The sequence below is a fragment of the Rattus rattus genome, chromosome 5, assembly GCF_011064425.1.
Source record: "Rattus rattus isolate New Zealand chromosome 5, Rrattus_CSIRO_v1, whole genome shotgun sequence".
Lineage (NCBI taxonomy): Eukaryota > Metazoa > Chordata > Mammalia > Rodentia > Muridae > Rattus > Rattus rattus.
Genome location: NC_046158.1, coordinates 38,177,981 through 38,193,688, shown reverse-complemented (window position 1 = coordinate 38,193,688; position 15,708 = coordinate 38,177,981). Strand labels below are relative to the sequence as shown.

The 15,708-nt window shown below is 40.7% G+C and overlaps 1 protein-coding gene across 1 annotated transcript in view; it reads left to right on the top strand.

The window, feature by feature from the left end:
* The window catches only part of Pla2r1 (phospholipase A2 receptor 1), a 130,245-nt gene that overhangs the window by 24,926 nt on the left and 89,611 nt on the right, over positions 1 to 15,708 (top strand). The window contains exon 4 of the mRNA XM_032901940.1: positions 11,741 to 11,914. Coding sequence (XP_032757831.1) covers positions 11,741 to 11,914 — 174 coding nt within the window. The remainder of the gene's footprint in view (positions 1 to 11,740; positions 11,915 to 15,708) is intronic.

Below are 15,708 nucleotides of genomic sequence, written 5' to 3'. Positions count from 1 at the left end.
TTCAATGTCCAATTTTCTGAGGAACCTCCAGACTGATTTCCAGAGTGGTTGTACCAGTTTTGCAATCCCATCAACAATGGAGGAGTGATCCTCTTTCTCCACATTCTCCCCAGCGTCTGCTGTCACCTGAGGTTTTTTGTTTGTTTGTTTTTGTTTTTTTTTAAATCTTAGTCATTCTGACAGGTGTGAGGTGGAATCTCAGGGTTGTTTAGGTTTGCATTCCCCTGATGACTAAGGATGTTGAACATTTCTTTAGGTACTTTGCAGCTATTTGATATTCCTCAGCTGAGAATTCTTTCTTTAGCTCTGTATCCCATTTTTAATAGGGTTATTTGGCTCTCTGGAGTCTAACTTCTTGAGTTCTTTGTATGTTTCGGAGATTAGCCCTCCATCGGATGTAGGATTGGTAAAGATCTTTTCCCAGTCTATTGGTTGCCATTTTCTCCTAACAACAGTGTCCTTTGCCTTGCAGAAGCTTTGCAGTTTTATGAGGTCCCATTAGTCAATTCTTGATCTTAGAGCATAAGCCATTGGTGTTTTTTCAGGAAATTTTCCCCAGTGCCCATGTGTTAGAGACTCTTCCCCACTTTTTCTTCTATTATTTTGAGTGTATCTGGTTTGATGTGGAGGTCCTTGATCCACTTGGACTTAAGCTTTGTATCAGGTGATAAGAATGGATTGATTTTCATTCTTCTACATGCTGACCTCCAGTTGAACCAGCAACATTAGTTGAAAATGCTATCTTTTTTCCATTGGATGATTTTGGCTCCTTTGTCAAAGATCAGGTGACCATAGGTGTGTGGGTTCATTTTTGGGTCTTCAATTCTATTCCACTGATCTATCTGCCTGTCTCTGTACCAATACCATACAATTTTTAGTCACTATTGCTCTGTAATATGCTTGAGGTCAGGGATGGTGATTTACCCCAGAAGTTCTTTTATAGTTGAATATAGTTTTAGCTATCCTGAGTTTTTTGTTATTCCGAAGGAATTTGCAAATTGCTCTTTCTATCTCTATGAAGAATTGAGTTGGAATTTTGATGGGGGTTGTATTGAATCTGTAAATTGCTTTTGGCAAAATGGCCATTTTTACTATATTAATCCTGCCAATCCATGAGTATGGGAGATATTTCCATCTTCTGATATCTTTTTCAATTTCTTTCTTCAAAGACCTGAAGTTCTTGTCATACAGATCTTTCACTTGATTGGTTAAAGTCATACTGAGGTATTTTTCATTATTCAGGCCTATTTTGAAGGGTGTCATTTCCCTAATTTCTTCTTCAGCCTTTTTATCATTTTGGGTAGAGGAAGGCTACTGATTTGTTTGAGTTAATTTTGTACCCAGACACTTGGCCGAAGTTGTTTATCAGACTTAGTAGTTCTCTGGTGGAACTTTTGGGGTCACTTAAGTATACTAACATATTATCTGCAAATAGTGATATTTTGACTTCTTCCTTTTCAATTTGTATCCCTTTGACTTCCTTTTGTTGTCTGATTGCTCTGGCTAGGAATTCGAGTATTATATTGAATAAGTAGGGAGAGAGTGGGCAGCCTTGTCTATCTAGTTCCTGATTTTAGTGGGATTGCTTCAAGTTTCTCTCCGTTTAGTTTGATGTTAGCGACTGGTTTGCTATATATTGCTTTTACTATGCTTAGGTATGGGCCTTGAATTCCTGATCTTTCCAGAACTTTTATCATGAAGGGGTGTTAAACTTTGTCAAATGCTTTCTCAGCATCTAATGAAATGATCATGTTGTTTTTATCTTTGAGTTTGTTTATAGAGTGGATTACATTGATGGGTTTCCATATATTGAACCATCCCTGCATCCCTGGGATGAAGCCTACTTGATCATGATGGTTGATTGTTTTGATGTGTTCTTGGATTCAGTTTGCAAGATTTTATTGGGTATTTTTGTGTCAATATTCCTAAGGGAAATTGGTCTGAAGTTCTCTTTCTTTGTTGGGTCTTTGTGTGGTTTAATTATAAGAATAATTGTGGCTTCATAGAAGGAGTTTGGTAGTGTTCCATCTGTTTCAATTTTGTGGAATAATTTGGACAGTATTGCTATGAGGTCTTCTATGAAGGTCTGATAGAATTCTGCACTAAGCCCATCTGGTCCTGGGCTCTTTTTGGTTGGGAGACTTTTAATGACTGCTTCTATTTCTTTAGGAGTTATGGTGTTGTTTAGATGGTTTATCTGTTCCTGGTTTAACTTTGGTCCCTGGTATTTGTCTAGAAAATTGTCCATTTCCTCCAGATTTTCCAGTTTTGTTGAATATAGGCTTTTGTAGTAAGATTTGATGACTTTTTGAATTTCCTCAGTTTCTGTTGTTATGTCTCCCTTTTCATTTCTGATTTTATTAATTTGGATACACGCTCTGTGCCCTTTGGTTAGTCTGGCTAAGGGTTTATCTACCTTGTTGATTTTCTCAAATAACCATTTCCTGGTTTTGTTGATTTTTTTGTATAGTCCTTTTTGTTTCTACTTGGTTGATTTCAGCCCTAAGTTTGATTATTTCCTGCCTTCTTCTCTCTTTGGGTGTATTTGTTTCTTTTTGTTCTAGAGCTTTTAGGTGTGCTGTCAAGCTACTGATGTATGCTCTCTCCTGTTTTTTTTTTTTTTTTCTGCAGGCACTCAAAGCTATGAGTTTTCCTCTTAGCACTGTTTTCATTGTGTCCCATAAGTTTGGGTATGTTGTATCTTCATTTTCATTAAATTCTAAAAAGTCTTTAATTTCTTTCTTCATTTCTTCATTGACAAAGTTTTCATTGAGTAGAGCATTGTTCAACTTCCATGTATATGTGGGTGTTCTGTCGTTATTGTTGTTACTGAAGACCAGCCTTAGTCCGTGGTGATGCATGGGATTATTTCTATCTTCTTGTATCTGTTGAGGTCTGTTTTGTGACCAATTATATGGTCGATTTTGGAGAAGGTACCATGAGATGCTGAGAAGAAGGTTTATCCTTTTTTTTTAGGATGGAATGTTCTGTAAATATCTGTTAAGTCCATTTTGTTCATAACTTCTGTTCGTTTCTCTATGTCTCTGTTTAATTTCTGTTTCCATGATTTGTCCATTGATGAGAGTGGGGTTGAAATCTCCTACTATTATTGTGTGAGGTGCAATGTGTGATTTGAGCTTTAGTAAGGTTTCTTTTATGAATGTAAGTGCCTTGCATTTGGAGCATAGATATTCAGGATTGAGAGTTCATCTTGGTGAATTTTTACCATTGATGAATATAAAGTGTCCTTCCTTATCTTTTTTGATGACTTTTGATTGAAAGTTGATTTTATTTGATATTAGAATGGCTACTCCAGCTTGTTTCATTTGCTTGGAAAGTTGTTTTCCAGCCTTATACTCTGAAGTAGTGTCTGTCTTTGTCTCTGAGGTGTGTTTCCTGCAGGCAACAAAATGCTGGGTCCTCTCTATGTATCCAGTCTTTTAGTCTATGTCTTTTCATTGGGGAATTCAGTCCATTGATGTTGAGAGATATTAAGGAATATTGAGTGTCACTTCCTGTTATTTTCATTGTTAGAGGTGGAATTATGTTTGTGTGTGTCTCTTTTCATTTGGTTTCGTTGCAAGGAGATTACTTTCTTGCTTCTTGCTTCTTGCTCCTTGTGTTCAAATTTTCCATCTATTATCCTTTGTAGGGCTGGATTTCTAGAAAGATATTGTGTAAATTTGGTTTTGTCACGGACTATCTTGGTTTCTCCATCTATGTTAATTGAGAGTTTTGCTGGATATAGTAGCCTGAGCTGGCATTTGTGTTCTCTTAGGATCTGTATGACATCTGCCCAGGATCTTCTGGCTTTCATAGTCTCTAGTGAGAAGTCTGGTGTAATTCTCATAGCTCTGCCTTTATGTGTCACTTGACCTTTTTCCCTTACTGCTTTTAATATTCTTTGTTTTGTGCATTTGGTGTTTTGACTATTATGTGATGGGAGGAATTTCTTTTCTAGTACAATCTATTTGGAGTTCTGTAGGCTTCTTGTATGTTTATGGGCATCTCTTTCTTTAGGTTAGGAAGTTTTCTTCTATAATTTTGTTGAAGATATTTACTGGCCCTTTAAGTTGGGAGTCTTCACTGTCTTCTATATCTATTTTCCTTAGGTTTGATCTTCTCATTGTGTCCTGGATTTCCTGGATGTTTTGGGATAGGAGTTTTTGCATTTTACATTATCTTTGACAGTTGTGTCGATGTTTTCTATGGTATCTTCTGCCCTTGAGATTCTCTCTTCTATTTCTTGTATTCTGTTTGTGATGCTTGCATCTATGACTCCTGATCTCTTCTCTAGGCTTTCTTTCTTTCTTCCTCCCTTTCTTTCTTTCTTTCTTTCTTTCTTTCTTTCTTTCTTTCTTTCTTTGTACTTTCTTTATTGTTTCTATTTCCATTTTTAAATCCTGGGTGGTTTTGTTCAATTACTTCACCTGTTTGGTTGTGTTTTCCTGTAATTCTTTAAAGGAATTTTTGTGTTTCCTCTTTAAGGGCTTCTACTTTTTTACTCGTGTTGTCCTGTCTTTCTTTAAGAGAGTTATTTATGTCCTTCTTAAAGTCCTCCATCATCCTCATAAAATATGATTTAAAATCTAAATTTTGCTTTTCTGGTGTGTTTGGATATTCACTATTTGCTTTGGTCGGAGGACTGGGTTCTGATGATGCCAAGTAGTCTAGGTTTCTGTTGTTTAGGTTCCTGCACTTGCCTCATGCCATCAAGTTGTCTCTGGTGTTAGCTTATCTTGTTGTTTCTAGTGGCTTGACCCTCCTGTAGGCCTATGTGTCAGCACTCCTGTAGACCTCTTTTTCTGTCTTCTTTCAGCCGTTTCTTGGAACAGGTGTTCTGCTCTCAGGTTTGTAGGTGCTCCTGGTGACTGTCTTTCAGCTCTTGGATCAGGCAGGAATCAGAAGAATCCTGCCCCTGACTGCTCCTAGGTCCCTGTGCCCAGGGGGCACAGATGGTACTAGGTGATTCCCTCTTGGGTTGGGAATGTGAGCAGAGGGTAATCTCCTCCTCTCATTTCTCAGGAATGTCTGCACTTCTGAGGGTCCAGCTCTGTCCCCCATGGGATTTGAGTGCAGGGAGCTGTTTGACTGGTTTAGTTCGAGTGGCAGTTCTTAGTTTAGACAAACCAAGATGAGTCCAACTTCCTCCCAGGAGTGAATCTTTAGATAGTGCCTCTTACAAAATGAAGACCATAGCATTGCCTATTAGTGTTATTGTTTATATTCAATGCAACCGTACATGGAAGATACCGAGTATAGCGGGAGCTCAGTAAGCACTCATGGGGACAGGCTGCCATAGTACTGGGTACTGAACCTGGAGGCTTTATCAGACTAAGTAAGGCAAGCACTGTGCCACTGAGCTACCTCCCCATCCTTGCAGCATGAATTTCTTTACTTATGAGTGTATGATCATCATGGCTGGTCCTACCACTAGACAAGCCACAGATACTGGTGAATGGTAAGAGTTTTAAAGCTTTGGATGTTCCCCTCAAAGAAACTGGCATCTGAACTTAAGGCAGAATGGGCAGTCTTGCTCTATGCCAGAAAGTGCAGACACTATTAGAGGTGATACACCTGGGAAAAGAGGCCTGGTGGTCCAGGATGTGGGACCCGGAAGACTGAATAGTCCAGGATGTGGGATCCAGGTATCTGCATATTTGATGAGTGCTAAGGTGAACCTGGTGCATGTAATTCTGCACCAGGGAATTCCCACTATGCAAGTAATTTCAGGCTTGTTCTATCTACGCACCTGAATGGCATGAAGAAACTTAACTTCCTATGGCATATCCATAAATCAAAAAAAAAAAAAAGAAAAGAAAAGAAAATACCAACTACCAACTAGGGACAAAAAGGGCTTATTTGGCTCCTAGTCCCAAACATATCTACAGTGACAAGAAGTCAAGGCAGGAACCTGGAGGCAGAACTGAAGCAGAGGCTAGGGAGGAACACTGCTTACTGGTTCCCTCCTCATGGCTTGCTCAGTTTGCTTTTTTTATACAACCCAGGAGCTCCTTCCCAGGACACCCACACACATTAATCAAGAAAATGCTCCACAAACTTGTCTACAGGCCGTACTAATGGAGGCATTTTTCTCAATTTCAGCTCCCTCTTCCCAGATGACCAACGCTTGTGTCAAGTTGACAAACTGACCGGCACAAATAGTTTTCTTAAGTTCCTAAGAAGAATTTTTGTCACCCCATCCCCTCCCCCTCCCCCACCTCCCACCCCAGTTATTTGTAGCCAATTTCAGTTTTCCCCCTTGGAAGCTTGGTTTTCTTGAGCTTAGGGCTTTCTTATTCTCCGGGGCTGTTTGTTCAGTTGAGGGGAGGGGTGCTTCATCCGCCCACCAGCTTCCCCTCCCTGACCTCCCCACGGCAGCAGAAAACATGTTGATATGGTGTACATTAGAGACATCTTTCTCCCTTCCTTATTGCTTTTGATTTCTGGTGACCAACATAACTCAAAATGACAGGTCAAGGAACGCAATCGGAGTTCGCTGAGAGCCCTTTCCATGAGTCCACGAGTAGGAAGGATACACAGAGAGAAATGAAACAAAGACTCACACTCCTGCATCTCATCTAATTTTACAAGGAACATCTTTAAAATTTCTGTATGTAAAATGGTGGCTGCCCTTCGTAAAAGTTGATTGCAAAGGAGCAAGATTTAAACTTTACACTCGGACAAGCAATACTTGCTCTGAGAGTGGAGTTCAACTCTGTCAGGAAGGAAGCAAAATCAACAGGGCTTAACTCTGGCTTGTTTAGAGGCAAGTCTGGGCCATGACATCTCTGTCGTGGTTCTCTCTCTCTCTCTCTCTCTCTCTCTCTCTCTCTCTCTCACACACACACACACACCGAGAATTATATTTAGAGATATTTTTGGAATTCTATCCTTGGAATTATCCAATTCACCCTTGGACTTTACTCAGTAATTCGAATGATACAACAGGATAGGTAGATTGGCACCAACAATAATCACCACCCTCCCCAGAGTCCCTAGAATGGATCGACCATGTGTTACATCTCTCTTCATCAATAATAATTAAAACAAATACAAAGCAAAACCAAGAAAACGTGAGCTTCAAAGAACCTATCAAGGCATTGGGAAGAGCAGTTAGGTCGTAGAGTTCTTGCCTTTTGTGATTAATACCCCAAGGTCTATTCCCAGAACACTTGCCCCCAAAGATCTCCTTCAAATGGGAGGAAATATTCACAAGTCACTTGCCTTGTAGGGATACTGTCGCTAGAATATAAAAAGAACCCTGATTTTACGCAACCCAAAGTTTCCCAAGGGTGACGCCACTTCAGTGAGCCCTTGTCTTAGTTACTGTTCTATTGCTGTGAAGAGACACCATGATGATTTCTGTGAGCATCACCTCAGGGAGCATGTGTGCAGGCAGGCAGCAGTGACACTAGAGCAGCCCATCAGAGCTTATATCTTATGAGCACAAGTGCACTTTTGAAACCTCAAATTCCATCCTCAGTGACACATCTTCCCCAAACAGGCCACACCTGCTAATTCTTCCTAAATAGTTCACCGCCCAGGTATTGGAGCCAAAGGAACGTTTAGTTCCCCAAACTACAAAAGGCTCTACACGTTTCTAGAAATGAGCTCGGCCTGAACTGTAGGATTCTAGAGGTTAGCCAGCATTCCTCAGGAACTTGTAAAACCAGTTCTCGTGTGTCAAAAGGAGACTTGACATTTCCCTTACCTCTGGGCAGAAGAGATGGATGGCTCTGTTGACAGTATCTGTGGTTATACATCAAAGTCCATACCAGCTTCCAAAACCCTCAGGATCATAAGCGCGTGTTATAGATTTCAAAGTCCACATGAGCCTCCTAGCTCCTCTTACCTCCTCTGCCCTCAGTCCCTCCAGATAATGATCTTCCCTCCCCCAGCTACTCATCCCCCTTAGAACCTGTCTATTCTCACTATTTGACCTCTATTCTCTATGTCTGGTTATTTTACCTCCTCTTACACAGAGCTCTGGCCAGTCTGCTTCTCTTTCTCTCTACTCTCTCTTATATCTACAATAAAAACTTTCCCCTTAACCATAACATGGTTAAGTCATGTCAGGAGTTTCTTTACTGTGGCCCCTCAAATACTCTGGAAACCAAGCATTCAAATACGGGAGCCATCCTTATTCAATCCAACACACCCCTCCCACATCAACCATCAATGAAGAAACATGTTCACAGGCCAAGTTCATGGAAACAATTCCTCAATTAAGGCCCCCTCCTCCAACATGACTCTAGTTACATCAAACGGACAAACCGCTGAGTAGCATATCATATAACACGTACTATTAAGGAGTAAAAGAAAAATGAAATGCCAATACAGGCCACAACATGATCAACTCTTAACTCCAAGAGAACAAAACCTGGCAGAAAATAGCACCTATTACATAATTTCAGTTATACAAAATGTATAAAAGCAAACCTATAGATACGGAAACTACATTAATGGCTGCCATTATAATACAATAAAGCAAAATGGGCTGGAGGTGGATAGGAAGGAGGACCGAAAGGGAAATGGGGAGTCAGCCCTCAAGAGTACTGTGTTTCTTCTTTTCATGATTTAACTGTTCTACAACAATCATGATGCTTCCACACTCTTCTGACTACATTAAAGATTGAATTAAGGAGTTTCAATGGATGGATCACATGGTGTATGACTTATGTTGCAATGAGAGCTTTAGGCAATGAGGAATTACAGGCAGTATTGCTTAAAGGTATAGAAGCATTGGAAACAGGGAGAAGGTGATAGCTGGGAGAGAGAGAGAGAGCGATTAGGGAGATTTTTTTTTTTCTGTCTCTTATTTTAAAGACAAAGATACTCAGCCATCTTGGAATGCATTTAGAAATGGGGTAACCGGGGCATTAAAGATGCCGGAAAGTGAAATCACTCGGTGGCTTCCATGTGGTTCTCAGAAAACAAAAGTGGGGTTCTGACCGTATGGTCACTGTTTTAGACATAAACATGCTCAGTATGAGGATTAACCTGTTTGCACAGAAAGGAGATTCTCAATAGGAAAGACCCAAGGAAGATCATAGAGTTTGTGGTGGAGAAAATGAGAAGAAATGGATCCCATGGCTGAGACCTTGTATGTCTAAAGATATCTACAGTATCCTGGCTGATACATGTATTTTTTTTTTTCTTTTTTTCGGAGCTGGGGACCGAACCCAGTGCCTTGCACTTGCTAGGCAAGCGCTCTACCACTGAGCTAAATCCCCAGCCCCTGTTATATGTATTTATAAATGAGCTCAATATTAAAGACAATAGAAAACAAGGTTGTCACCAAACAATATTTAAGGGAGGGGAAAGAAGAGGAGGAAGAGAAAAGAAAATATTTTTTTTAGGAATCACTTTGCTGGGGTGCCTAGAATACCTCACTGAGATGGAATCCTTCATCACTGAAATGGATTCCTTCTTGCATTAAGGTGGAATCCTTCATTGTTGCCTTTTGTTAAAATGGCCTGAGACCGCCAATACTCTGAGTGTAGACCTCAGATTGGCTATGTTCATCTGGAATGGCCACTGAGACGCTGTAGTGGATTTTGTAGCAGAATTTTTTTAAAAAGAAAGAAAAAAGCTGATTCCCTGCTCTCAGTTTCCGAGGTTCTGGATGAGGTCTGGTATGGGATTCAAGGATGCACTTAAAACCTGTGTCTAGTTGTAAAGCAGATGTTTCAAACACTAGAAACCACCACTGTCTTTAAGGAAAACTACAAAGCCCTTCCTGAGGCAGGCACATCTGAGTGACCTGTGGTTGCTTGAGTGTGGTAACAGGCAGAGGTTAATCCTGGGGACAGGGCACCCGCTGTTTACTCCTGATACAGAGAGAGACCTGACAGTAAGCCTTAATTATAACACAGAGCACAGCCATGTGCATGTTAAGAAAAGCTGTCACCTGGGTTCTTTTTTTGTCAAGGGCTAGTCCTGCCCTTTCAATGTGATCCTCCTTCGGGACTTCCTCAAATTCTCCATACTAAATAGTTGCCGTGAGGGGTTTGTGAGTGATAGGTGGGCTCTGTATACATAGCTGGGGTATGTTAGATTTGACTTGGCTTTATACTATCTGTGATGATGTCTGAGGTTATATAATAGAGAAACTTCGGTCAAACGTTTGCAGTAGACGCTCCTATTCTCCTAAGACATCAGTTCGTTTGCCATTCACATTGGTTTAACTCAGATGTTAGAATGTACAGTTCCCTGCAGGCGGCCCCCGGTGCTAATCTCCAACAACTGCTGCTTTCTCTCCATGGGCTGTGTTACTCTCCACATCGCATTTGAAAGTTATTAGTCAACTTTCAGGGTCTCGGCGGTCACACCAGGGGGACATGGCCAACCTAAAGTCTAAACCTGTGTCCGTTCCAAGGGAGGCCTACCATTTTGCCTAAAGCCAGTGATGAAGGATTCCACCTCAATGAGATCATTTTAGCCACCCCAGAAAAGTGGTTTTGAAATTTTCCCTTTATTCCCTACCCCCTCTTCCCTCCCCAGTGTTGTTTGGTGACAATCTTTATTTTTTTTCCTGTTGTCTTTCATATTGAACTCATTTATAAAAACATGAATCAGCCGGGAAATACTGTTGAGATGCCTTTAGTTGTAAATTATTTACTAACTTCCAATTAACTAATTTGGTTCTTGAAAATGTATGCAGTAACCAGACATGAAATCAAACTTCTATATTTCTCAAGGGAGTTATCTAAATATTCTTAAAAAAAGAGAGAGAGAGCACACAAAAATGTCATTGTCAAGTCAGTTTGACATATATCAATCAGTATTAACAGGCTTCTTAAGCATAAGGATGTAGGAGTCTTCAATTTGGCAGTATACATGATGTATTCACAGAGGACACCCTAGAGGCATTATGTACCAAATTGTCATGGGACGTGTCCTGGCATCACTTTAAGGACTGTACCTGGGGAAAGAGCAGTCTAAACGGTAGCATGTTGCCTGTCCAGCACTTATACCTTTGCTAAAACATAGTTCACACTTCTTACACTTGTAATTGTGTGACTGAGTTTGAGTTCAAGAATTAGCTCAGCTTGGGGGTTGGTTTAGAACTTTAGCGAAAGCATAGGACTAAGCCTTTGTTTTCTATCATTTCAATAAACCCCAGATTTCAGATCTATGCTTCATACTCTATTCAAATTACTTTAAAGCATATCATGAAGTCTTGACTAGTGTCTTACAAGTGGACTTTGTTTCTATTTGTCTGAAAGAACTACTTAATGTCAGTGTCACTATCTCTATGCTGAGTGAAACCGTGTTCATGTTTGACACATTAGCTATTACATCACGGTCACCCCTTCTTGGCATTTTGGTGTTAGATGAGAAAGGTTTTGGAAACAACATTAAGGTCTATCCCAAAAAAATATTTAATTCCCATGTTTAACATGGAATTCTAAATACTTACTTATTAAAGAATCAAAATATTATTTTCAAAAAAAAAAAACTTCATTTCCACTTCTTTCTCTTAAAACTAACTTCTCTTATTCCCTTGAAAGTATCAGAGATTCTTTACTGATCATTTCTTGAACTTCCTTAGGTAAATTTAGGATGCATTTAACCATAAGATATTAATGGAACAGCAATGCCGATTTCACATAAAGACCTAGTCAAGGCTGAAGTTTTAGAGCTTGCAGGCTGGAATCATTTTATTTGAATTTGTCTTAGATATCACTGCAGGGAGAATGCTTTCATGAGTGTTTTTAACGAACTTTGTTTTCAGCCTCTACAGAGATATTCTGTGATGCTATGTGGCAAAGGAACGACAATTCACACATTTGCTACCAATTCAACCTGCTCTCATCTCTGTCTTGGAACGAGGCACATTCTTCATGCCAGATGCAAGGAGGTGCTTTGTTAAGTATTACGGATGAAAATGAAGAAGCTTTCATAAGGAGTAAGTACAGAAACGGTGCACATCGCTAACAATACAAAGAGATGGCTATTGTGGACAACTTTGTCCTTGGATGCAAAAACTAGATCCTTTAAAAAATGTTTTTCTTTTCTTAATATATCCCGAATTCCAATTCCGAATTCTAAAAAGGTCTTAGTTAGGGTTTTACTGCTGTGAACAGACACCATGACCAAGGCAATTTTTATAAAGGACAACATTTAATTGGGGCTGGCTTACAGATTTAGAGGTTCCTTCCAGTATCATCAAGGCGGAAGCACGGCAGCATTGAGGTAGGCATGGTGCAGGAGGAGCTGAGTTCTACATCTTCATCTGAAGGAAGCCAGGAACAGACTGAGTGAGCATCCTCAGGCAGCTAGGAGGAGGGTCTCCAAGCCCACCCCCACAGTGACACACTTCCCCTAACAAGGTCACACCTCCTAATAGTGCCATTCCCTGGGCCAAGCATATGTAAACCATCACAAAAACCTTAGTTTTGAGTGTGTGTGTGTGTGTGTGTGTGTGTGTGTGTGTGTGTGTACATGCAGATGTCAGAGGACAATTTTTTAGGTGTCAGTTCTCTCCTTCAAGCATATGGGTTCTGGGGATCAAACTCAAGTTGTCATGTTTTGTGGCAAGTGCTCTTAACCACTGAGCCATCTTGCTACCTCTCTAATCCCAAATGTGTTTTCTATGAACACTCTACCATTCTCTTTCACGCCTACGTATGCCTCAGTTTACCCCTTTGAGAAGAGAATTTGAAGCTATAGCACATGACCCAGGGGAGCTACAACTCTTCAGGTGGATCAGAGGAGCGCCTCAACTTAAGTACCAATTCTTGCCACCTGCAGAATCTACACATTTAATAACTTTAATATTAGTGGGAAAATAAAAACACTGGCACATAGAAGACAATAGCATTTCAAAGGGCCAGCAGTAAGGGGGATGGGAAACAACTTTACTTTGTTCCCACATCTGGATAACATGGTCCCTTTCCCTTAGGGACCTCCATGCAGGCAAAACTGCATGTTGACAAAGAAAATAATTTTATGGGTACACAATATGATAGTGTTGGAGATTTATTAAAAGGCACATAGATCTTGAGATGTAGGGTAAAACAAAGTTTAGAAGTGACCATTTCGGGGTTAGGGATTTGGCTCAGTGGTAGGGCGCTTGCCTAGGAAGCGCAAGGCCCTGGGTTCGAGCCCCAGCTCCAAAAAAAAAAAAAAAAAAAAAAAGAAGTGACCATTTCTAGTATGTTCTGGAATATGCTGTTTGGGGAGACAGCTTTCCTATAGTGTCTCAGACTGCTCTCCTTTAAACAAGAGCATGACTCGACATCAGTAAATCAGACCTCATGGAAATATCCCTCTAGATAAGCTATGCATTGTTTTATCTGATCCAAGAATGGGTTGGAGACAATGCTAGGAGATTTTTATCTTCATTTCTAATAACACTTATTTTAATAAACATCAAATAGGTCTTTGGCCAGAAAACAGAAACAAAGAAACCAGGATGAAACAAGCTGTATTCATCAAGGCAGATCAGTCAAGTAACAGCCAATGAAATCCACCGGTGATTCAGTCGGGTCCCAGACAAGCCCCCCGTGTAGTCTATGGTGCAAAGCACAGCACAGCTGCACTCCATCCTCCACATCAGCCTGAAGGGTTTCCTTTCTGTTAGGAACCTCCATCCAGACAAATCCAGAGTTTGTTGCTCAATTAAAAAAAGAAAAGAATATATGGGTGGCCCAATATGAAACAGAATTAGAGATTTATTAAATGACATTTTTAGCATGATCTTAAACACAGGGGTTAATAGAGAAGCATCCAGGATAAAAAGTAAGGCAAACCCAGACACTGGTACCAGCTTCTCAAGAGAGAGTCTATCCAGTTATCTTTGCAATAGATACTGCACAGTTTTGCTGGACTCAAGTTACATCTCTGAAGATTGCTCAGAGATTTTTCTTCCCCTATTCCAAAACATTTCTCAGAGATAGAGTTTACACAAATGTTAAGAGTTCAAGAGTTTTCTTCTGGGGCTGGAGAGATGGCCCAGTGTTTAAGAAAACTGGCTGTTCTTCCAAAGGTCCTGGATTCAATTCCCAGCATCCATATGGCAGTTCACAGCTGTCTGTAACTCCTATAACAGGGGATCCAACACTCTCACACAGACACACATGCAGACAAAACGCTAGTGTACAAAAAATAAATAATTCTTTTTTAAAAAAAGAAATCTATATTTGTCTTTTTTAAAAAAATAATATTCTTCTGAACAAGGTTATAAGGTGATTTCTGAAGGGTGCTGGAGGGGAGAGCAATGCGGGGAACTCGAAGTTCTATACAACTTGTTTCTTATCTTTGACAAGGTTGCTTGAGAAAAAAATTATGTTGTCTCCATAAACGATTTTGGTCCTGTCAGTGGTCAACAGTGCCTGAGGTTCCTGTCCCCATCAGTAGGACGGATAAACCAGGCCTGAGATGAAAGGCTTTTGTCCCCATGCTGTCCCTCCCACGCGCCCATCATTTTTCCTGTCCCTGTCCCTGCCTCAAACAGAATTTTGAAAATGAGCTGGAACATGTTTCCTCCACCATCCTCTTTCCCCTTTTAGATCGAATTCATCTGCATACCTTTTAAAAAAGTTGTTTGGGGCCTGGCAAGGTAGTTCAAGGGATAGAGGTGTTTGTGCACAGGCCTGATGACCTCAGTTCAACCCTTGGATCCCATGATGTGGCAGGGGAAAGTGCAAGTCCTAAAGGTTGCCTTGGCCCCTACACACTCACCACTGAGTGCATGCACCTCCCACACTTATTAATTATTCTTTAATAATGATTTAATAGTGGAAACATGAAGAACTATCAAACTCGTTAATTTGATTGCGTTTCAGACGCAATTTCTTTTTCTCAAATTTTATGCCGTCTGTAGTTACTTTGGCATCTAAGATTCAATCATATAGAAAGAAAAGCAAAGGGGGAAATTCTGTCATAGTTCTACGACTTAGGGAAAGCCATGCTCTGCCAAAGCGAGTAAATATGTGCACAGGCATAATGCTGTTGCTCCTGAGATGAACACCATGGCCAAGAGTAACTTGGGGAGGAGAGGTTTATGGATCTATTTCCTTGTACACTTCCAGGGAATAGCTAGTCATCACTAAGGGAAGTCAGGGTAGAAACTCAAGGACAGAACTGAAGCACAGGCCCCAGAGGAGTGCTGCTTCCTGGCTTTGTTTACCCTGCTCTCAGATACTGCTGAAGACCATCAGCTCAGGGGTGCCACCACCCAGTGTGGACTGGACCCTTCCACATCAAGGATGAATCAAGAAAATGCACCACAGACTTGCCTACTGGACAGTCTGACGGAAGAATTTCCTCAGTTGAGGTCTTCCTCTTTCCAGATGACCCTAGCGTGGGTCAGGTTGATAACCACAACAGACAAACTGAACCTAGCCAGTAGTATCTAAAGAGATCGGTACAGTCTAAAAAGCCAAGGTGCCTGTGCAGAACAAGGTACTATCCAGTACACGGACAGAAGGAAGAGAGAAACTCCTGTCCGTGTCTGAATCCTGCCACCACCAGGGTTACTCAAGAAGTAATTTAGCCTCTTGACTTTCAGCTTTCCCCTCTAGGAAGTGGGAATAATGAAGTAGCTACTGTGCAGTATACAGTGTATCTTACAATGCAGGGGAAGCCTTAGGAAAGTGTCTGGTGTGCATAACAAACGGTACGGACTGACCACTTAACTGCTGTGTGCAGACTTTATAATCTGCTTCTTTAATTTACGATGTGTGTGTGTGTGTGTGT